The 24,342-nt window shown below is 46.4% G+C and overlaps 1 protein-coding gene across 23 annotated transcripts in view; it reads right to left on the bottom strand.

Moving 5' to 3' along the window:
• The window catches only part of HIPK2 (homeodomain interacting protein kinase 2), a 202,101-nt gene that overhangs the window by 20,294 nt on the left and 157,465 nt on the right, over positions 1 to 24,342 (bottom strand). For all 23 annotated transcript variants that reach the window (XR_010842062.1, XR_010842063.1, XM_067042011.1 and 20 more), the window contains 3 exons: positions 19,377 to 19,519; positions 16,443 to 16,622; positions 13,093 to 13,374 (listed from right to left, as the gene is read on the bottom strand). Coding sequence is in view for 21 of the 23 variants with exons in the window: in XM_067042011.1 (XP_066898112.1) it covers positions 13,093 to 13,374; positions 16,443 to 16,622; positions 19,377 to 19,519 (605 nt within the window). In the remaining 2 variants the exon portion in view is untranslated. The remainder of the gene's footprint in view (positions 1 to 13,092; positions 13,375 to 16,442; positions 16,623 to 19,376; positions 19,520 to 24,342) is intronic.

The following is a 24,342-nucleotide window of genomic DNA, read 5'->3' as shown; positions in this document are numbered from 1 at the left end:
GCCTGGCCCACCATGGGTGGGGGACCCGCGTCTGGGTGAGGGCAGAGATGCTGAGTCGGTGAGGGCGTGGCTCTGGATCCCTGGTCTTCATCCTATAGCTGAAACTTAATACACTGATATACCAGGAGGTATCAGGAGGAACTGGCTTTGGATGGCTCTGGGCCAGCACATTTTTTCCGGAGATACTTATGTTTGGTTTCTCTGGGAACCAATTCTGTCTGCCTCCAAGCTAGTGAGAGGCTGGTGGGATGACGAATATGGAATTTGTTGCTTATTGGGAAGGTTTTAAAAATGGGTTTTCATCTATTTTTGTATATTGATCGTCTATTTTTAAGAAATGTCGATTGCCTAAATAAGACGGTCAGTTTGCAACTACTTTGCTAAGAGAAGAAGCTGGTATTTATAGAGCACCTAATGCAGCCACAACACCCCCTCCAGGTGTCTTGCCCAAGGTCACACAGCCAGCCACAGGCCAGATTCCAAGATCAATCCTACCACCACTAAGGGCAGCAGAGAACTGAGGGAACTCGAGCCCCAGGAAGTGGGAGGACAGCAGGGCTGCGAGCCTACAAAAGGCTGAGGGGCTGGGAGCGAGCCCGCAGGAGGCCTGACTCCCTGCTCCCTGAACCCTGCCCTGCTGACATCCGGGCCAGATAATTCTTCTGGGGCTGCATATTCTGTCCTCCCCGGTTCAGGGTAGAAGGGTCCCTCCCTAACTGTGTCTGTGGATAAGGACACACGCCGGCAGACAGATGTCTAACTTCAGCATGTGCTGGTGGTGTAGCTGTTCAACCTCTGAGCGATTCAGTCTCCTTATCAGTAGGATGTATATTAATAGTACCTATGTCACAGGCTTGTTTTGAGAAGTGAGAAAATACACGCCAAGTGCTTTGGATGGTGCACGACACACAGTAAGTATACTATAAAAACCAGCTTCTAGATGAATGGATAAAGAAGATGTGGTACATACATATAATGGAATATTACTCAGCCATAAGAAGAAATGAAATTGGGTCACTTGTAGAGATGTGGATGGACCTAGAACCTGTCATACAAAGTAAGTCAAAAAGAGAAAAACAAATATCGTGTATTAACACATATATGTGGAATCTAGAAAAATGGTATAGATGAACCTATTTGCAGGGCAGGAATAGAAAGGCAGACGTAGGGAACAGACGTGTGGACATGGCAGGGAGGGGAGGGTGGGATGAACTGGGAGATTAGGTTTGACATAAATACACTACGATGTATAAAACAGATAGCTAGTGGGAACCTGCCGTATAGCACAGGGAACTCAGCCTGGTGCTCTGTGATGGCTTAGTTGGCTGGGATGGGGGTGGGGTAGGGGCGGGAGGGAGGTCCAAGAGGGAAGGGATGTATGTATGCATATGGCTGGCTGATTCACTTCGCTGTGTGGCAGAAACTAACACAACATTGTAAAGCAACTATACTCCAGTTTTAAAAAAAAAGCTAGCTTCTATCATGATTATTATTAGTGTTACTTCATTTAAAAACAGGTGAAAACAGGTTTGCAAAAAAACATCTCTAGGCAAAATGAATTCTATGAAGGTACATACTTGCTGGAAAAGTTTCTAGACTAGGAATAAACCAGAGATTGATATGAAAGAAGTTAAAACTCATCAGTTAGGTATCTTAGAGTTCTATGCTAGGTGCTACAGGGAATTTCTGTATCAAGAAATATAATACATGTCTCCGCTCTTGGAGGAGATTAACATCTCAGTGGGGGACTGTATAAAAACATGACAAGTTAAACAGTAAAAGCTTTAAAATAATCAGTTAAAGAGAAGGGATGTCATAAAGACTTCCACGATGAACTGTCAAATGAGCTGTGCAGATGATAATTAAGAACTCAAAAGAAGGTGAGGAATGAAGATTGCATATATTTATAGTTCTTCATGCTAACTTTGATAAAATGGATATATCTTAATTAATAAAGAACTGCACTTCCTACTTATAACAGTTTAAATGCAAAAAGCCCATATGCTTGTTGCTCAAACATAGTTAGAGGTAAACAGTTACCATATGACCCAGCAATTCTGCTCTAGGTTAAGTACGAAAAGGAACCAAAAGCAGGAACTAACAGATGTTTGTATGCTAACGTTCGCCGCAGCATTATTCACAATAGCCAAAAGGTGGAAATAACCTCAGTGCCCATCAACTGACCAATGGATAAACAAAATGTGATATATCCACACAATGGAATATTATTCAGCTATAAAAACGAATAAAGGTCTGATACATGCTACAATATGGATGACCTTGAAAACATTACGCTACGTGAAACAAGCCAGACACAAAAGGACAGATACTGTGTGATTCCACTTATATGAGGTTCCTAGAAGAGGCACATTCATAGAGACAGACGTAGATTAGAGGTTACCAGGGGCTGAGGGAAGAGGAGTGTGTGGAGTTACTGCTTCATGGGCACAGAGTTTCTGTTTGAGGTGAATGAAAACTTGGAAATAGTGGTGATGGCTGCACACACTGTGAATGTATTTAATGTCACTGAATTGTACACTTAAAAATGGTTAAAATGGCAAATTTTATTATATATGTAGTACCACAACTTAGAGATTAACGTAATAGGCCAAAAACCATTTAACTGTACACTTTTAATGGGTGAACTGTATGGCACACAAATTCTATCTCAAGTCTTTAAAAGTCCATATGCTTATTCAGGAACAAGAAAGCAGGCTTCCCTGGTGGCACAGTGGTTGAGAGTCCGCCTGCCGATGCAGGGGACACGGGTTCGTGCCCCGGTCCGGGAAGATCCCACATGCCGTGGAGCAGCTGGGCCCGTGAGCCATGGCCGCTGAGCCTGCGCGTCCGGAGCCTGTGCTCCTCAACGGGAGAGGCCACAGCAGTGACAGGCCCGCGTACCACAAAAAAAAAAAAAAAAGAGAGAGAGAATCCACCTGCCAGTGCAGGGGACATGGGTTTGAGCCCTGGTCCGGGAAGATCCCACATGCCACAGAGCAGCTAGGCCTGTGCGCCACAACTACTGAGCCTGTGCTCTAGAGCCCGCGAGCCGCAACTACTGAGACTGCGTGCTGCAACTGCTGAAGCCCGTGGCTCTAGGGCCCACGAGCCACAATTACTAAGCCCGTGCACCACGACTACTGAATCCCGTGGCTCTAGGGCCCGTGCGCCACAACTACTGAGCCTACGTGCCACAACTACCGAAGCCCGCGTGCATAGAGCCCGTGCTCTGCAACAAGAAAAGCCACCACAATGAGGAGCCCGTGCACCACAATGAAGAGTAGCCCCCGCTCGCCACAGTTAGAGAAAGACCGTGTGCAGCAATGAAGACCCAACACAGCCAAAAATAAATAAATTTATATATATATATATACACATATATATATATAAAAGGAAGCAAATGGGATCAGCGGGGAGGGGATGACAGATCTGGCAGAAGAATTAGAAAGTGGGGCGCCAGGGAAAGGTCCCCATGCTTGAAAAGTAGGGACAAGGGATCCAAGGGCAGCAAGCGTTGTGGAAAAGCTGTGGAACTGGGAGGAAGGAGAACCGCCTTAAAAAAAACATAGACAGGTGAAACCTGCAGCTGCTTTCTGTGGGGGGGCGGGGCGGGCCTGCAAGCAGTCTGTTGTGTTGTGTAGTAAGACGCTGTTAAAGGAACGCACCCCTCCCCGCCCCCAGCACCATCACAAAACGCTCCCAGGAGCAAGGTCAGCGCCGGAGGCCAGGAGCGTGCAGCTCCAAGTGTTCTGTCCTTCACTCTCAGCTTCGGTCACAGCCAGTTCTGCCTGATTAAACGACACACACACACACAGTGACTCATCTGGTCACCTCACAAAACGCAGAAATGTTCTGCTGCAGGTGCACAGTCTGTGGGTGGTGGACCCCACGTGAAGAACAGAGGCTGGCTGCTCCCAAATGTGTCCCAGGAGCTCGTGCTCCAGTCCTGGCACCGTTGTCCATTTATTGGTGTGACCTCGGGCGGTGGCCTGGATAGTGGGGTGACCCTGGATGTCCCTCCAGCTCTAACCTGCTATGACATCCGTTAGGGAGAGTGGCCTTAAAGGAGCCATTGTGATGGTCCCTTAAAGATTTACTATTAAAGACACTTAAAAGAGGATTTGCTTCACTCCTAATTTGGAGAGAAAATAAATCCTTTTAGTAAGCGTACCTTATATGTAGACCCAGACTCAGACAATTCCTGCTGACTATATATCCTCCTTAGGTTCTGAATAGTTTAGAAAATGAGCCAATTAAACACACATACACCCACACGCACACCACTAAGTTTGGCCAAGCTGCAATAAAATTCAAGTTGGACATATTTGGAATTCTTCACTCAATTTTAGCAATTGTGGAGAAGCTTCAGCTCAATACGAGTACAAATTCTCTGACAACTGTAATTATCTGAACATACAATGGGCCGCTTAATGAATCAGTGAGCTTCTTGTCACCGAAGGAAGGCTTTCTGGCAAAAATCTTGTAACAACCGACAGCTTGGTCTAGATGACCCCTCCGAATTGGGGGCCATCTCCCGACGGAAATGTTGAGGAATTCTGCATGTCAGTATCTTGTCATCTACACCAAGGATTGTGGGAGAAAACCTCTCGGCACTCTTCATGGGTCCCATCCCTTTTTTCTGATCGGGCAGTCCCCATGCCCAAGGAGCAGATAGGTACAACACAGTCTAATGCTGATTTACCTACCTCTTTGGATTTACATGTGACAGGTTTGGAAAAGATGAATTAATTTGATAGCTCTGTTTTTAATCTCTTCTATTGTTAGATATCTCTGTGCTCTACCTGATATACGTACTATGCAGATTAGAGAACAAATGAGAACGCGGGGCTTCCCTGGTGGTGCAGTGGTTAAGAATCCACCTGCCAATGCAGGGGATAGGGGTTTGAGCCCTGGTTCAGGAAGATCCCACATGCCGTGGACCAACTAAGCCCGTGCACCACAACTACTCAGCTTGCGCTCTAGAGCCCACGAGCCACAACTACTGAGCCCACATGCCACAACTACTGAAGCCCGCGCGCCTAGAGCCCGTGCTCTGCAATAAGAGAAGCCACCGCAATGAGAAGCCCGCGCACCGCAAGGAAGAGTAGCCCCAGCTCGCTGCAACTAGAGAAAGCCCGCGTGCAGCAATGAAGACCCAATGCAGCCAAAAATTAAATAAAAAGCAAAAAAAAGAGCTAATCACTTAAAAACTGTAAAAAAAATGAGCACACATTGGACATTACTACTATGGGTTCTTTTGGCTCCTACGTGTCTATTCCACTGTAGTGTCTAATTATTATTGATAGCTTATCAATCCCATTATGAATTGGTTAATGGAAGTGAGAGACAGTGATAAGAGAAGAATGAGAGATACTTGCTCAAGTGGTCTCGACAGAACATCACTTCCGAATAAAAAACAAAGCTGCCAGAGTTCATGACTGCCTTGTGTTGTCATGGCAATAGATGATTTTCATCATTTTTAAATGATGAAAAGAAATACGGAGCTAAGTAAAGAAATCAGCCCCAATGGAGAAAACACTGCTGGAAGATCAGACACAAATCTGTGACCCCTTCTCTGTAGGACCCTAACTGGAACGTGCTTCTGATTTCCATTTGCCAATCACCGTCGATTCCGTCCTCCGAGACCTGAGTCAAAACTCATCTCTACCAATGAACTTTGCATGACTCATTTCATGCCTCTGATGCCATAATCAATGCTATATGTGAAAAATACTGCTCTTCTGTTACTATGACATTGATTACTAAATACAGGAAACATTTACTGAATGCACAACTACTGTTCAAAGTCCTCTGCAAGTTTTATCCCCTCTAATCCTCACAGCAAAACTACGAGGTGAAGAATATTACAACTTTCATTTTAAGAACAGGAAACTTCAGATGTGGAGAGCTTAGGTCATTTGGTTGTTCAAGGTCGCACAGCTGGTTAGGGGCCAAGTCAGGTTGAAACCAAGAGCTAGAATTCTTCTTCTTCTTTTTGTGACTAAGTGTGGTCTTAGTTTATTTACTTTTAAAAATTTTATTTTATTGTGGTAAGAATATGCAACATGAGATCTACCTTCATAAAATTCTAAGTGTACAATACAGTAGCGATGACTATAGCTGTGACCCTGTGCAGCAGATCTATAGCGCGTAGTCATCTCAACTGAAACGTATGCCTGTTGATCAGTGACTCCCCATTTCCCCCTACCCAGTCCCTGGCAACCGAGATTCCACTCTTTGATTCTGTGGATTTGACTCTTTCAGATAGCTCATGCAAGAGGTTTTTTGCATATTGCACATTTTCTTCTTTTTAAGGCTGAACAGTATTCCACTGTACGCACACGCTACATTTTCTTTATCCGTTCATCTGATGGACACTTAGGTTGTTTCCACATCTTGGCTATTGTGACTAATGCTGCAATCAACATGGGGGTGGCCATCTCTTTGAGGTCCTGATTTCCATTCTTTTGGATAAATACTCGGAAGTGGGACTGCTCGATCATATGGCAGCTCTATTTTTAATTTTTTTGAGGAACTTCCATACTGTTTTCCATAGTGGCTGCACCAATTTATATTCCCACCAACAGTGCACAAGAGTTCCAGTGCCTCCACATCCTCCTCATCAACACTCATTATCTTTTCTTTTTGATAACAGCCATCCCGACAGGTGTGAGGTGATATCTCATCATGGTTTTGGTTTGCATTTCCCTGATCACGAATAACGAATAACGTTGAGCAGTTTTCATATGGCTGTTGGCCCCGTACATGTCTTCTTTTAAGAAACGTCGGTCCCAGTCCTTAGCCCACTTTTAAATTAGGTTGTTATTATTTTCGCTGTTGGGTTGTCCAGATCCTGCACTCCCTTTTAATCACTAGCTACACAGCCCCCTCCCACCCACGAGACTGAGACATAAGGCAACTGAGACTGCTCCTACTGGTTCCACCAGGGGCACAGTTGGTGACGCTGGTCTCCTCCAAGCACGTGTCATGGGGTTGTTCGCACGGACAGCTGTCCCAGCTGATGGAGGTGACAGCTGCCAACCCGGCCACCTGCACAGGCGTGCGCACGGCTCGCTGTGCTGTCCGCACTCCCTCTCCACCCAGCTAGAAATGAAAACAAGGCCGACTGCTTTTAACCAGCCCTTCATGTGAAAAGAGGGGCCGGGCGATGATGTCACCAGGCCAGTGTGCTTCCGGTGTATCATGTGGCTTCCAATTTAAAGTCATCAGTGAGGGGCTTCCCTGGTGGCGCTGTGGTTGAGAGTCCGCCTGCCGATGCAGGGGACACGGGTTCGTGCCCCGGTCTGGGAAGATCCCACGTGCCGCGGAGCGGCTGGGTCCGTGAGCCACGGCCGCTGAGACTGCGCGTCCGGAGCCTGTGCTCCGCAACGGGAGAGGCCACAGCAGTGAGAGGCCCGCGTACCACAAAAAAAAAAATAAAAAAATAAAGTCATTAGTGAGAACCAAAAAAATCTACATTTTAAATTTGGTGCATACATTACCTTCGCGTTACATTCTCCACATGTTTATATCTATGTGTATGTCTCTCAACATACACACGCACACACATCCATGTCACCATTACGGTCACTTTCTACATGACTACCTTCTGGAGAAATCTGAAACCGGGCCTAGAAGGAGCCAAGGGTGGCCCCAGTCCTCACGCACAGCAGCGGTGCTCACTCTCTCCCCACCTCCTGCGCTCCAGCCTGCGAGTCTCTCCTGATCACTCTGGGTCCATCCGCTGGGCATGGCTCTGCCCTGTGCTTCCCAACCCGCTCCTGCCCTCCACCCTCTGCCCTGTAGAAGGCAGGGAGGACACCAGGAAGTCGCTACACGTCTGTGAAACCTTCGTAACGCGCGGCAGTGTTAGGACAGGTGGCTGGGGACAGTCCGGTGCAGTGTCTCCTCTTCAAAACACAGCCTTTTCATAAAATGCAGCCCCTTAACCACTGGGGTGTTTTTTTTTTTTTTAAATAGATAGATAGATAGATTGATTGATTTGATTGATCTATGGCTGCGTTGGGTCTTCGTTGCTGCGCGCGGGCTTTCTCTAGTTGTGGCGAGCGGGGGCTACTCTTCCTTTCAGTGCGTGGGCTTCTCATTGCAGTGGCTTCTCTTGTTGCAGAGCACGTGCTCTAGGCGCGCGGGCTGCAGTAGTTGTGGCACGTGGGCTCAGTAGTTGTGGCTCGTGGGCTCTAGAGCGCAGGCTCAGTAGTTGTGGCACACGGGCTTAGTTGCTCTGTCGCATGTGGGATCTTCCCGGACCAGGGCTCGAACCCGTGTCCCCTGCATTGGCAGACGGAGTTTTAACCACTGAGCCACCAGGGAAGCCCCCCACTGGGGTGTTTTGAACGTAACCCTGTAATAAAGATGCAGTAGAGTTCCCTCGACAAAACATCCTCTGTTCATCTGTGGGGTGTAACTTAACAATGCAAAGCAACTAGCCCTCCAAATGGCACTGTGAGTTGGGTCCTTTGCTTCTTCCCTCGAGCTTGACTCTGATGCACTAGCACAGCACAATGTTGGCCTAAGTGGGTGTGTGCGCTTTTCCCCTGTTAAGTGGATGTAAATTTTTCCAGCTGTCTTCTGAGCAGCAGTACATCAGCTTCCTGACTGTGCCTTTTCTATAGTAATTTCTGTAGATTTTCAATTTAGTGTAAAGAAGAACATTTGGGGTCACATTTTTTTTTTTGTATAAACCTTTTCAGAGTGATCCCTGTTTAAAATACTTAGTGATCCTGATGAATCAATCTTCTGTTGGAGTTCACATTTTGGTCACATTAGCTGTAACACACTCCCAAAGTGATGCAGAATATAGCAGTGCCCTGATGACCTAAGTAAATGAACCCCGTCTACCAGAAATACTCAGGTAATTGAACGAACAGATAAATGAATGAATAATGGAGACTGGGCAAAATGATTTCTAATTGATCAGCTGAAATGAGCCACTCTGGTCACACACTTTGGAAAACTGTATGATGTAGCCTCATGGCCTCTAAGAGACAGTTTCAGCACAAGGCAAGGTTGGCAGAAGGGTGTGAATAATAAGACGTGCACCCATAAACTTCCTCCAAGGAAAGTTCAAGGGAGAAAAGATAGCTTATTCAGCATGTCTGGACAGTCAAATGCTCCTCTAATCAAAATCATTTATATATATTTAAAATAGGACTGGTTCTACTTCCTAATCCTGGGGGACCCAGAAAAATATCTGTTTGTTATCTTTAGGCAAATTCTCTAGCCATGGCCACAGAGGCCCCTCGTCCAACATCGAGAAAGGGGAGGTTGCTGGGTCTTCCTTGGCCTCCTCACGTTTTCAAATCTTCTTAAAGAATGAGAAGAGCTGACTTCTGCCCTGCCTGCTGCTAGAGCCCCAGCACTCTGACCAATCGATGCCTCGGCCCAGTCAGGGCTCGGTGAACGTACCCTGGACTCTCCCACTGCCCTGGCCTCGTGCCCTGCACACAGTGGGTATGGCCACGGGTGTGGGCATGGTGGTGGTCAGAGGAAGCACAGGACACAATTTATGATGTGTTGAATTAATGACTGAAGAGAAAACAATTATTTTTGCCAGTAATTAAGACTGCCGCTTCCTCAGTGTCACAGAACCTGAATCCTAATTCTGCTACTTAGAACTCTGTCAATCTGGGCGAGTCACTCACCTTTCTTGGGCCTCAGTTTCCTCATCTATCAAATGGGACTACAACTACTGGCCTCGTGTATTCCATCGAATGATGCACAGAAAGTGCAGGTGAGGACACCTGGGGAATGTTTGTTGTGACTCCCCTCCTCTAATTCACTCGCCCCCAGCCTACCCCTCACGCTCTGGAGTCCTCCTTACGAGGAGGAATCGCTGACCATCCACCTAATCTGGCAATGAGCAGCCCCACGTACTGGGGGTCAGGAATGATAATCGTGCTTTGGTATTCTCCTGGAAATTCTAGGCAATTATCAGCTGCTCCTGGGGGTTTAGTGACAAGCTCAGTCCTAAAAAAGGTGGATTTACCATTATTTGTCTCACGTCGGCTCTAAAAGACGCTGCCATGTGGTCCGCGCTCACCATCCCTGTGAGCAGCGCCCCCCCCGCCCCCCCCCCCCGGGGGCTCTCTGGCTGCTGTGTTGAGGCTGAGTCACGGGAGGGGGAGTGATCAGCATTTCAGGCAGAGTTACGGGGCTAGCGCTGGGGGTGAGCCGCAAATAGGAAAGAGGTCAGGAACTCAGAAGATCAGGATCAAGATGCTGACGGCTGGGAGAAATCCGGTTTGGGAACGAGAACGGTCGGGGTCTGAGAGGGAAGTCTCCACGGTTCACACCGGAGCACCGACAGGTAGGGAAGCTTCCAGATGGAGGGTTGCACCTGGGGGCATGTCCTTGTTTTCCCAGGACTGATGCTTTCCCACCAGCTCCTCAGCAGCTCCTCGCAAAGCTGGCCATGCCCACCTAAGGAGAGACCCTCAGATCTCCCTTTCCAACCTGAAATCCCTTTGTTCCTCGCCCCCCGCTTTCTCTCTGATCAGTGGCCCCACGTGCTCTTGGTCCCTTCTGCCCACGTCTGAGGCTCCGCCCACCACCTAATCTCGCTGGCATTTGCAGTCTCACCTCCTCTACCCACTGTCCACACCCGTCAGGACCTCTGACCTTGAAAGGCCTCCTCTCCCCTGCTACTTCCTCAAGCTATTTCCCCTTTGAGTCCCCACAGCCCTCTGCTAGTTTTTAGGGGGCTGATATTCTGTTTTGTGTTATGATGATTTGCAGGCGTCTTACCTGGCTTATTACCCTGCAAACCTCCTGAGGACAGAAGCTGTCTACCTTATTTATGTAGCACCTGTGGTTCCAAGCACAATATCTTACCAGTGGGGCCAATAGATATTTACTGTGTTAAATTTTGCTATAATTCTGATATATAAGAACGAGTAATCGTATTTCCCGGTTTTTTTCTCATTACAAAATGCAGTCACATTAACGTGGTCACATTACACGGTGGCTTCGCTATGAATAAAATAGCTACTGGTTTCTGTTTGATCCTCCTCAGACTCAAATACACTTTCCTGTCTTCCTGGGTCCTAAAACATTCCTTTAAGGCAACAGTCATTTGATCCCTCCAGAAAACACGATCATCTCATTCCACGCGCCTCCCGTCACACCTGTGCGCAGCTGACACCCGTCTCGATCACGCGCTGGCCTCAGCCTGCAGCTTCCCCCCATCTGGCGGAACCTCTCTGGTGCGTTTCGTTCCCCTGGGCGGGCAGGCCGCCCCCTGCACTTTGCACTACATGAAGCTCTGGTACTCAGCAGCCCAGTGTCACTGCCTGTGCTTGTCGCTTACACACGCACCTGCCAGTCGGCTCCTTCCCTGCCCTCCCCTACGTCTTGACTCATTGGTGACGTCACCAAGGTCCTCACATGCTGTCAAGTACTCCAGTTCTCTTCTTTCTGGGCCCCGGAGCTGCTGCGGAAGCAGCCTGTGCTTTGGCTCCGCTTTGCGCTCACGGCCCCGGCAGCGGCCTGACAGGTGGAGAGATGGCTCTCTCATCCTCCTTCTCCTCAGACCCACTATTCAATTCTCTCCTGAGCACATAGGTCGAGATTCTGTGTCAATTCGAATGTCAAAATGATATTCCAGTCTAGTCAACTGCAGATTTTAAAATCGCCTTTTTCCAGTTGTGGCAAAGGGCTGTGTGAGGTTGCTGGTCCTTCTCGTGCCTGATGCTACAAATGTGTGCACAAGCTGCTCCAGGCCAGGGGCCAGGCCGGAGCCGGGAGGAGCCTTTCTCTTTGGAAAGGGCCTGCGAGGCACGACGCACTGGGCAGGACGGGGTATTGACTCAACTTGGGACTGTTCTCCGAAAGGAAACTGAGCCCAGTTCTGGAACAGGCGGCCTGGGAACGAAGCACTGAGCCCCATCCCCCCGGCCCCGTGGCCCCTCTAGCGCCTGGCCCAACGCTAGGACCAGAAATGCCCCACGATACGCTTCTCTGAGGCACGCTTAAGACTAGGCTGGGCCGTCAAAGAGGACACTGGAGTGAGAGATACGCTAGTCCTATCATGAGAAGATAAGACACTGAGTTCACTCTAAAGATGGGAAGGGGAGGCCCCATGCAGGAAGAAATAGCTGTAGCGAGAATGTGTGAATCAGTCTATCTGCGTATCTTGTTACGATTTTAAGTGTAGGAATTTATCATCTAATCAAAAGGATTTGTGACTATAATCAGGGACACTGTATCCAATCAGGAATTAGTAATTTGGGCCTAACTGTGAATGTTAAGCTTCACATCAGGTCATGGGATGTGTGCTGACTGGCAGCGTGGGGCAGGCCTCCCTTCCCGGGTCCCGGGTCCCAAAGGGAGGAGCCAGCAGCTTGTGAGACTTTGGACCTACAAGGTCCCGGGGCCCGGGGGTGCCGAGGGGCAAGTTCCAGGGGACCATCAGCCCAAGCTCACGCCACCCTCCATTGCAGTCCGGCGGGAAAGGGTAGAAAAGAGGCTCTGGCACTAGGTTGAACAGTCTCGCAAATACAGTAAGTATTTCTTCCCTCTCCCCAGGAAGCATACAGAGACTAAAACGAGTTCTTACTACTTTGGAATGAACGGTAATGCTCTCTGGGGGAAGAGCCAACTGGCAGTTTGATAGACAGGGTTAATCAGACACAGGAAACTCTCTGATTAATTGGACAATTACCTCAACTTCTGAGAGAGCCAAGGCAGTGTTAGAGAAACAGCCTGACCAACTAGGAATAAATTCAATAGCCCGAGGCAGAGATTTTTAGCGCACGAGGGTTGAAATCCACTGGCGCCATGTGCCTGATTTTTATGGTCTCACGTCCCCCAAATGTAAAGGGCCCGTAACTATTTTTTAAGACCAAAGTGATTCAAAATTATTTCGGCTTTCAGCAATTATGGAAAACCTGTCTGACATTCCCTTGAAATCACCTTAGGGCTCCAGGACACGGCAAAGCCAAAATTCAGGGGCCGGGAGAGAGGGGTCACCACGCTGGGCGACGGAAGGTGGTCCAGTTCCACCCTAAGTGTCTCTGTGCGAGACGGAAACGCAACCCCACTCCTTCCTGGGGTCTGAAGGCGGCGCGGCCTCACCTGGCGGGGGCGTGCTTCTGTTCCTCCTCCTCATCCGTGTCGCTGCTGATGGTGATGACGCTGACCGTGGGGCTGGGGGTGTCAGGAATGACGATCGTCTGCCGCTGCCGTTCCCTGGTGGTGCTGGAGGCCCCGTCGCCCCAGCCGCACGTGACGGAGGAGCTGCAGGCCGGGCTGCTGGGCGCCAGGGCGCAGCGCGGAGGCGTGTTCTCCTTGACGCGCTTGGACCGCTGCGGGGAGCTGACGGCCTGAGAGGAGGACACCTCACAGGTGGAGATATTTCTGGAACGACAAAGCCACACTCGCTCACGGAGAGGGTCAGACCCGGCAGCTCCTTCCGAGGAGCTCAGCTGTCTAGAAACACCAGCTTTGCCACGTCTCCGTAAAACAGGCGGAGGACCAGGGCGCTCAGACTTAACGTGACTGCAGAAGTGGCTGCCTGTGGAGCTCTCTCTTTCAGTTAGCTGCGACACGGACGGGGGCGGCAGCCTGGCCTTGTCTGGACTCTGGCCTGGCTCCCTGCACCCGCCCCCAGTGGGACAAAGGGAATAGTCGGGGCTCTCGCGAGAGGGCACAGGGCTGTGACCCAGGACTGGGCTGGTCTTGTGGGGCAGACGTAACGCCCAGGATTTCAGGGGTGTCTGCCCCAATGCGGCCCCCTGTCTTCAGGGTCGAGGCCCAACTTCCTAAGCTCCATCTGGTCATCCTCCCCAGTGTATTTAGCTCTTCTTTTAGAGGTGGAAGAAAAGGTATCTGCACAGAAAGCTTTAGTTCCCTTGCTAATGGCTGGTTTACCACTGATTAAACTAAAACACTCACTTCCTAAGAGTTCCTGGATCTAAACGATCTATTGTTAAAGTTTAGCTTTCCCTTCTTCCTCCTTTTATGGATATGACCGTAAAAGTATCTGTGTGGGTATAATTTTTCAAAAAACGATGTTTTTGGATTTTGACACATGGGCGTCACAGGAAGCTTACCAGTCTGTTTCAATTGTAATGAAAAATCAGGAAAAATGCAAGAGGAAAAGGTACGCCTAAAAAGGGACCTTTTAATCTTGATTTTGATCAACTCAAAATTACTTATCAAATCAGCCAATGTAGTTTCTGGTAACTTTGGAGAAAAAAATACCTTACCTTTTCCATTCCCCATCAACCCTTGCTGACCTTGGTCATATCTGTACAGTGAGACCAAAGCCAGCCTATAATGAAACTTAAGACTGTGATATGTCCTTAGAGATTCTATCATCTTCTAGCTAAAGGGATGGCAATAAAGATGAAAATAATTCCATAAAGGCAGATCTATTTAGTTGATACCAGATATGTTGCTTGTTCCTTTTGGGGGGCTCATAATAAGAAGTGTTACTGATACGATTGTTCCATTCTTTGTACTTACCACAGAACTATGTATTTGTTATTACTAATATGTTACAATTTTGAGATTATGTTTTTACTACTCGACCAGTTAAAATATGGTCCACTTGGTGTTGTTACAGAAAAGTATGCCTGATGGCGCCACCTGACAGGGGAAAGCCTTCTGCTCTTCCGAACTGTTATGCCTAAGGCACTGGTCTGAAAAATAGGAAAACATGGGGCTTCCCTGGTGGCGCAGTGGTTGAGAACCCGCCTGCCGATGCAGGGGACACGGGTTCGTGCCCCGGTCCGGGAGGATCCCACATGCCGCGGAGCGGCTGGGCCCATGAGCCATGGCTGCTGAGCCTGCGCTCCGCAACGGGAGAGGCCACAACAGTGAGAAGCCCGCATAACGCAAAAAAAAAAAAAAAAAAAAGGAAAACACCTAATTTTCACTATAGTGATCCTGATCTTGAAATGCACTGGCAATGAGCCTTCCTAAAGGCAGCTGGGAGGTGAGGAGGCAAGAAAGAGGGACTTGCCAGCAGGTCAGAGGCCAAGGGTTCTTCCTGCCCCTACCTGGCCAAGGTGAGCTACGAGAAGGCTAAACCCCACCTCCCGGCCAGACCAGGGTTCTGGCGACCACCTACCAGGGTGAGCATGACAGCACGTGAGGCTCGAGACAGTGGCTTCTGTTGCCACCCAATCTAACAAAGACACAGGTGTGCTGCCACAGGGCTGCCACGCAGAAGCATTCTGGAAGCCTGCCACTGATCTGACACGAATTTTCCTAAGTTGTCAGAAACATCCAAATAAGAATCTTGTTCAGGAAGGATGACAACTTAAGGAAGTCAGCTCTTGGAGTAGTTTTCAAGTGAAAAAGAATGAAAAAAGGCAGGCCGAACTTCTGGCCCCTTCCTATACAAGGAAGTAGAAAACCAAAATTCACTAGACATTTCCTATACTAGACTTCTCTTGACTAGCCTATTACAAATAAGCAATTAGGTACCTCCCAGCCAGTGCCACTGGAGAGAGATGTAGGAAAAATTCTGCATCCACACGATCCTGATCTTGATTTTTTTTGTTTGTTCGTTTGTTTGGAAATCTCTATTTTTTAAAAGTCAGGTCTCTTGAGGTATTTACATACAGTGGAAGACACCCTTTTGAAATGTTTGATGAGTTCTGACAAATGTATGGTCAGGTAACCCCCATCACGATCCAGACAGAGAACTTTGTCATCACCTTGAAAAATTCCCTTATGCTCTTTCCTTGTCAATCCTCTCCTCTCCAACCCTACTCCCTGGCAGCTCCCCATCTGATCTCTGTCCCTATAGTTTAACCTTCTCCAAAATACCTTATAAATGGAATTAAACAGCACATGGCCTTTGTCAATCTTGATTTTTAAGAGTTCATGGAGATGAAACTGGATTTAAAGGAAATGGGAAAGATTATTGTTCTGCTGGTTAGTGTCTAGGATTAACCAAAGTTACTGCTTATATTTAAGCAAGTAGCTAAATGAGTTAAATTTCTGACCTTAGATTTCAAAAAAAGCACATTTCTGTACTACCTTTTTTTTTTTTTTGGCTGCACTGCAAGCCAAATCTTAGTTCCCGGACCAGGGATTGACAGGGAGGCCATGGCAGTGAAAGCACCAAGTCCTAACCACTGCACTGCCAGGGAATTCCCTCCACCACTTTTAAATAAAGTTATTATGGTTTTGAAAATGCAACTTCAGAGGTCAGCCTGAGTGTTTTCTAGAAAAGTGGAGAACCACTCAAGGCTCAGACACTGAACACTGTGGTCCCAGGCCCCCAGCCTTTGGGCGCTGGCAGGGTCAGCACTCAGACCTCAGAATGAGTGCCTCCTTGAAACCCTAGTGCTCCCCACATGGTCTAGCAAATTCTACCGGCCACTTCCTGTTCCACTCCAGGGATCCAGATCTTTAACTTCCAAGCTCCTTGAGGTCTCCCTCCTTCAGGGATAGACTCTTACACCACCTACCTCGCAGAGGACTGGTGCTGCTTACTCTTCCGGGAGGAGGTGGTGCTGGTAGGTTGCTGCCGCATCACGTGGGCCACGCCCACATTTAAGGGTTGAGCTGCTGGAAGGGTCACATGACCAGTCAATAGCGCCGGCTGCTGCATGATGGGATTGTAATGGCTGCCGTGAGCATGCGTGTTCCTAAAAGACAGACGGGGAAACAAGCTCTTTACTGGTTTTATAGAAACAGAGCTCGTCTATAAGATAAAGTTCCCTCCCCAATTAAAAGGCAAACTAAAACCAAAAGGTGGGTCTCTCACTACCCGGAGAGTTGTTGAAGGGAGGAGCCACCCCAGGTGACTTCAACAGGTAAGTTTCCCTGGTGCAGGAACATTTAAGTGGTAGGGACACAACTGGGTGAGTGAGAAAGAGGGCATTTCAAGCGGGGAGAATGCCAAGTAGGCAGACTCAGATTAAGTTCTGGGGAGAGAAAAATAAATATTCCCTCCAGCTTTTCAAGTCCCTGAACAGGTGACTGTGCCGTGTATTTTATTTTAGAATTTACAAAGTGCCTTCAGTGGGTGATTCCACTCTGTGAGGGAGGCAGGATGTCTTAGTAATACCATTTTATAAGGGAAGATATTGTAGTTTATGTGAAAAACAAACTTCAAAGACTGGGAGCCGTATGTTTCTGGCGTTAGGAAGTGTTAACACTTTATAATTTTCTCAGCGGCTAGCACAGTGCTCAGGCGTGTAGCAGCTGATTAATGAGTTATGCGCGTCCTGAATGAACAATTAGATTAACTGAAGGTTGACTAGACATTCATAGAGTTTGGTACTAAGTGAAAATTACTAACGTCAGACACATGTTGATAAGAAATACTGCCAGCCGTTATCCTGAAAATGGGTTATATGGGATCTGGGTTGTGTGGCGCTCAAAGGCTTATTTTCCCACAGAAATATTCAGAGTAGTGATGAATTAAGAGAATTGCCCATAAAAACCCATTTAATACATAATGAAATGAAAAGGTATAGAATTCATCTGAATTTTTAACATATTATGAAATTTATCTTTGAAACCTAGGCAGAAAGATGAATAGGAAAAAAAGAAGTACGGAGACACTTTTGTAGAGAATTTGATAGTCTTTTGGACATTTACATGAACTTTAGAAACTGATGTTGTAGCTTCTTTACTTTGTTGCTATTTCATCTACAGACATGGCACTTTTTCCTTTGATACAGGTCTAGCACTGGTACTTCTCTTTTGTTTATTAGCCATGATTACGGATGTTCTTTGGACCACACATGAAATGGAGAAGAGACGGAAAAGAAACTCTGTTGGCTTTAGGTGTCTTCTGTGGTAACCAGATAAGAGATGAGGAGGGATGAGGGATAAGAAAATATGCACGAGTGAGTGAGTATGTGAGTATTGCTGAAATTCAATGAGCTAGAAATGCTGAAAGACAAAGGAAAGAAGGAGTACAGTCTATGTGTGGTCTTTTAGGAGAAGAAGGGGTGGGGAAAAAAAAACAACTGGTCAAACAGCTTTCCACTTGGTTGCCGTTCCTAATGAGCTGAAGAGGGAAGGTGGTCTTGCTGAGCATGAACCAGTGTGAATGGGGGGAGGGCAGATAACAGATCTCTTTACTGCCTGTCATGTACCAGGCGCTGGTATGGTATGTTAAATTCAGTCAAGGGCCTTGTTGCTTTATCTTAAATTTAAACCTCCCAACAATCCTATGAATAGACATGATTCTCCTGGCTTTACTGAAGAAGAACCAAGGCTCCTACAGGTTAAGTAACTTTTCCCAGGTCATGCAGGGCCAGACATGAACCCAGTTTTACCTGGTTTGAAAGTGCTTCCAATGAGTGGGGGTGGATGTAGGGGGAGTGCTGTCAGTGGGAGGTGAACGGGGCTGTGATAAACAGCCCGTGTTCCTCTCTTCTTCTTACTAAATTAAATTAGAATTAGTATATTAGTAATTAGAAAATTAACTGGCAGAACACAGGAAGCTGCAGTTGAGGCTGGACTGGGGGCCTGTCTCTCCCCCTCTCTACCTTTTATCCAGAGCTCTTCATTCACAGTAGCCTTTCAGGTCAGAAAAGGAGCTGTCGGGAGGCTCCATGGCTGGTATGGAAACTGTCAAGAGGGTGAGGGGTGTGACCTGCCCTGATGTTTGGGCTGAAAGAGAGACAGTGCAGAGGGCCACGGGAAAGTTGGGGACAACTTGGGGGCTGCCGTTTGGCTGGTGGTGGTGTTGGGATGGGGGCGGGGTGGCAGGTACCAGGAAAAGTGGAAAGTGGCCATAAAAACAACGGAGCAGTGTGTCAGTGATGAAGCTGGCGAGTGGGAAGGGGTGGGGGGCTCTGGAAACAGATGCAGGGGGTGCGGCATGCTGGTGGCTGTCAGCTGGTTGCCTCTGGGGTCTGCGGAAAGTGCGCTTGGGTCTCGAAGATATGACTATCAACTGAAGAGACACACTCAGCAAACACACCGGAGTTTATCATCCCAAATAAAGCCCTTTCTGTCAAGCCTTCCCCTGGGAGGTCTGCTATGACTCCAGTGTGCTCGCGTCTCAAAACACCTCGAGAACACTTTCTGGAATTGCATAGGAGCCCCGGGGACTCTCTTCCGCATCCTTTCACTGGTGACAAATCTTTGTTTTCTGGGAGCGGAATTTAATTCTGAGAAACAACCAAAAATTCGTCCCAAGCCCAGTCTGGTGAATTACACTGGTGATCCAATAATGGAACTGAATTTGGGGTTGAAAATGACAACTGACCATAATGTTATGAAGCTGATTTTCTAGTGTCCTGGTACACATTTATTCAAAAATAACCTCTCATTACACTGTAGTCTTAGTCCACCTAATAATCTTTTTAATTTAAAAAGCAGGGGATTCTGGTACCGGCCAGCCCGGCAGCTCTCTGGTCAGTGCCCGCTGCCTTGCTTACCTCCAGTCGGCCAACTGCTGGGTGCCGGCCATGGTCTCGGGAATCACAGTCGCGTGCTGCACCGACGTGTGCGTGGCCACCCCAGTGAGCTGCTGCCACGCCGGGGGAAGCAGGATCTGCTGGGTCCCACTTGGCCAGGCCTGCTGTAGGACAGAGGACGTCTGCTGTCACCATGTCTGTTAGTCATAAAATCAATCTGCATGAGTCAAGCACTTACTCTGCGCCCAGGGTCGTGCTAGACCCTGCGATAGGTGTGAAAGTGTGACCTGGTCTTTGGCCTCAAAAACCAGCGGAGATACAATTAGCACATGGGGCGTCAATAGAAGATAATAAGTATATGGGCAAAGAACTGTATGGAAGCAATTCATTCACACTGAAGAATGATTTATTTATAAATTTGCTCTAATGAACAGTGCTTAAAATTTCCAAGAGTTCATTTATGGATTTATTCTGTCACACAATTACGTGCAAGAGATTGAGGTAGTTGAATTGGGCCATACAAGGGTAACTTCTTGCCCTCAAGAAGTTTTCTGTCTAGTATCCTTTATTTAATATTTTGCCTTTTGTTTATCAGCTAGAATCTAGAGGTCCAACTTGTGTTATCTTCTGAATCTAAGTTAACGTAATTCTGAGATCACCAAGTATCTGATACTTGCCTGCAACTGAGGGCAGGCAAGTGTGAAGTACAATTCTTAGCTGGGACCTTAAGCTTAACTGAGAATTACCTCGACGTCCTCAAAGCAAAAATGAGACAGTGAGGAAGTCACAGCTTGATTCTTTGTAAATATTAAGCTTTTTCTAAGAAGTCTAAAAGGAACTTTCTTGATTCCTCCCTTGAACAGACTTACACGTGTGCGTGCAAGTGTGTGTATTGTGTTTTGAGTTCTCTGTATCTTCAGTCACTACTATTCCGCTTGCCTTTGGTTATTAAATGATTCACGATGAACACAGCTGTCCAAAGGTGGACACTTGAAGGAACACCACTAAGGTAAAATTCCTCTTGGGTAGGTCAAAGACTTAAAGATTTGGGATCTTAGCTATATCTCTCTTTCCATCAGGATGGAGATGACTGACCTGGGTAATTAATATAATGTAGTGCTCCACAAACTGTGCATGTGTTTAATATGTGTGTTTTGGTTCACATGTACCAACAAGCACTTCTGGAAATGGCTTACAAATTTGAGTCAAGGCTTAATAAACAGTGATGTGTATAAAATGATACAGCTGCAGTTTAGACCTGAGTGGATCGTTCACCTGGTCTATCCTGGCATCTCTGTTGCAGATGAGACCCAGTGAAATCTCTTATACCTTGTAGATATTGCCTGTTTGCTTATTGATCTTTTTTGATAGAGGCAGGAAGCTCAGGGACCACAGATAAAAACAGTAAATGCTTAATAAATGTTTGTTGATGAAATGAAGGAAGCAGTTCTACCAAGGCAATTAACTTTACTTAACTGTATTTCAGGTTTACTGAATTCAAACACAGTGAGCAGAAACATAATTTAACTGATTGAAACAGTTATGAGCTCAAAAGCTTAAATGAATAACAGTTTCACTGGTAGTAAGATTTCTACTGATTTTGCCTGGAACTTATTTCAGATCTCATAAAAAGCATGTGTTTTGACTAATGTCATTTAAAAATAATAAATCTTGATATCAAGCTAAGGACAGTATTTTTTCCCTATTTCCCTAAAATGAATATTAACATTTTCCTTCAAAGAGAGATATTTTTGTACCTCTATCACTGATTGATATGTTCAACTCATTTCAGACAACACTTCTTCAGATATTTCTATAATTTATTACTACTTTATAATTTATAAGATTAGCGCTGATATTTCTGGATGCATACTGTGTGCCAAGCATAGAACTAAGACCATAAACAGATTTTCTGGCTTTATCTTAAGACCAATCCTGTGAGGTAGGGACTGTTTTCCCCTCCCTTTTCGCAAATGAGTAAACTGAAACACAGAGAAGTTAAATAGCTTGCCTGGAAATATGGTAAATTAAACACACATTTACTGTTCTCCCTCTTTAAGCGCAACTAAAATGACAGTGAAGGAATGAAAAAAAATCTATAGATCCATAGGACAAAGAGAACAGAAAGTGGCAATAACAGTTGACAAAATTTGAGAAGCTGTTAAACAGAAGGGCAATTACTGAGTTCACAGACTGAAGGAATTTAAGGACAAGTCTGTATATTAAACTATGAGATGCCTTCACCCCCAGATCCCTGGTATGTAGAATTATTACCTGGCCCCCCCAGTCTCAAAGCAGGAGCCTGGAGGGTTCTCTCTAGGGAAACTGACTATTCCAAGAGAAAAAAAAATATAGATAGATTTGATGAGAGGGGATCCGCCAGTGAAAATGCTGAGCTCACTCCTTATTGGTCTATAAAGAAGCCCAGGGCTTCCCTGGTGGCGCAGTGGTTGAGAATCCGCCTGCCGATGCAGGGGACATGGGTTCGAGCCCCGGTCTGGGAAGATCCCACATGCCACGGAGCAACTGGGCCCGTGAGCCACAACTACTGAGCCTGCGCGTCTGGAGCCCGTGCTCTGCAACAAGAGAGGCCACGATAGTGAGAGGCCCCGCGCACAGCGATGAAGAGTGGCTCCCGCTTGCCACAACTAGAGAAAAAGCCCTTGCACAGAAACGAAGACCCAACACAGCCATAAATAAATAAATTAAAAAAAAAAAAAAAAAAAAAAGCCCACACTCAGCTATGGAGAAGTCCACCACCCTGCCCCCAAAGCTCTCCAGTTATTTTAGTGCTTCAGTCGTAGATATGAATGAACAGCCAGGGATTGCCAGATTTTAAAGGAAGCTTCTAACATGAAAGAGACTAAAACATAAAAATGAAACTCAGAGGAAACAACAGTGTAGGAATCAGAAGAAAATTTCAAAAAAATATGTAATTAATGTCCTCATAGAGGTAAAAAAAAATATATATATATATATATATATATATATATATATATATATCCATGAAACCAGATCATGTATAAGAAGATATATCTATATTCAGAGAATAAGAAAGTACTCTTAGAAATGAGAACTATGACAACAGAAATTAATGATTCCATCGAGTTGAGAAAATATTAGAAAGTAGCACAGATCAAATATATAGAGACAAAAAGGTGGGCAGGGTGGGGGGGAGATATGAAAATCATTAGATCACTTCAGAAACACCAGCACCTAATTAATAAGAATGCCGCAAAGAGGGAACAGAGAAAATGGAAGGGAAGAAGTTAACAAAGGCAAAAATAAAAGAAAATCCTCCAGGTAAAAAGGGCAAATAGGTTGTCCAGGACAATGTATTCTAAAAGACTCACAAAAGGAAACATGCAATTATGAAATCTCAGGCCGCTGTAAACAAGGAGAGTCTTAAAAGATTTCAGAAAGAGAGAAAAATAACAACCACTGAACTTCTCAATATGCTCAAACACATCAACACATCAAACACACAAGCCTTTTAGAACTCTGGAAGTTTGGGGCTGCATAATAACAGACACAGAAGAAACTAACCCAATGAAAAGATGAGACAACCATTAATTCCAGGAAAAACAAGTTGTACAGGAAAAGAAATGGAATCATAGTATATTATGAGGCTCAGCTGAAAATAGTATGATACAATATCGATGATAATAATTAATTAAATTTAAATTAAAAAATAAGTTCCCCAAAGTGATACAGCCAGTTAAGTGGTGGGGCTGGCACCTGGACACGGGCAGTCAAATTCTAGAGCCCATGCTCTCAGCCAAACTACTACCTCTTTTTATGGAGGTGGTACATAAAAATGCTGGCCCTCTGCAGGATCAGGTGTTGGTAGTAACTGCATAAAAGTGGTATGAAAAAGTCTTCCTTATTCATTAACAATATCACGCACCAAGCAAGACTGACACAGACAGCAAGACAGAATGGTTGGAAAGACTGGCTGAAAATAACCAGAGAAGGTTTTTTTTTTCTGTTGTTTCTGTTTTTTGTTTTTGTGGTATGCGGGCCTCCCACTGCTGTGGCCTCTCCCCTTGCGGAGCACAGGGTCCGGACGCGCAGGCTCAGCGGCCACGGCTCACGGGCCCAGCCGCTCCGCGGCATGTGGGATCTTCCCGGACCGGGGCACGAACCCGCGTCCCCTGCATCGGCAGGCGGACTCCCAACCACTGCGCCACCAGGGAAGCCCCAGAGAAGGTTTTGAGAAGCATTGAAGTTTTGTATTTTGAACAGTTTAAAGAGTCCAAGCCAGTGGTTTATCCTTAGGGAAACATTTAAAGGGGTTGAGGTGATACAAGCTTATTGGCTAGAAGAATGCACAAAACTTCTTCACGCCAGGGCAGAGTCTACAAGGATCTGGCAAACAGAAATCTCCATATCCTGGGGGCTCTGAAGGGTCAAAGGGGGTTTGGGATCTTGCCATTTGAAAAGTGAGATAAATTCAGTACTGTATCAATCAAGAACTGTACTTCCCATCTTTCTACCTTTACCTACTCATTCACAGTTTCTGATGGTGGTCAAGATGCCAGCTCTGGGCTGGGGCTTGGAAGGACAGAGGTGACAGTTCCTTTTAGGTGGTACCAAAAAAGCATTACTGGTAAGGCAATCCATATCACCCTCGTGTCACTGAAATAAGAGGGTGTGATTACACCCTCTTCTTCCATGAGCACATCTTTGGGGTGCCCCAGAGAGAGTTTCCCTTTGAGCGACATGTGATGCTGCTGGGAGGTGGGGCAGAAAAGGGCAGAGCAAACAAAACTAACATGAGGGATGGATTTAAAAGTCTCTCTAACTTTCACAGATAAACTCCTTGAAAATGTATAACTATTTAGATAAAAAGAAATACGCAGGATTTGGGAATATATTTATAGTAATAACCTTTGGAGTGCCTTTAACTGATAACCTAGAAATTTATCCCAAGGAAAAGGAAGGCGTCAGCTTCCATGTTTAATTATTGCTTTTTTTTCTTTTTTTT

This window comes from Kogia breviceps, chromosome 9 (genome assembly GCF_026419965.1).
Source record: "Kogia breviceps isolate mKogBre1 chromosome 9, mKogBre1 haplotype 1, whole genome shotgun sequence".
NCBI classification, from domain to species: Eukaryota; Metazoa; Chordata; class Mammalia; order Artiodactyla; family Physeteridae; genus Kogia; species Kogia breviceps.
The sequence above is the reverse complement of the archived record's forward strand: the minus strand, read 5'-3'. Positions and strand labels throughout refer to the sequence as shown.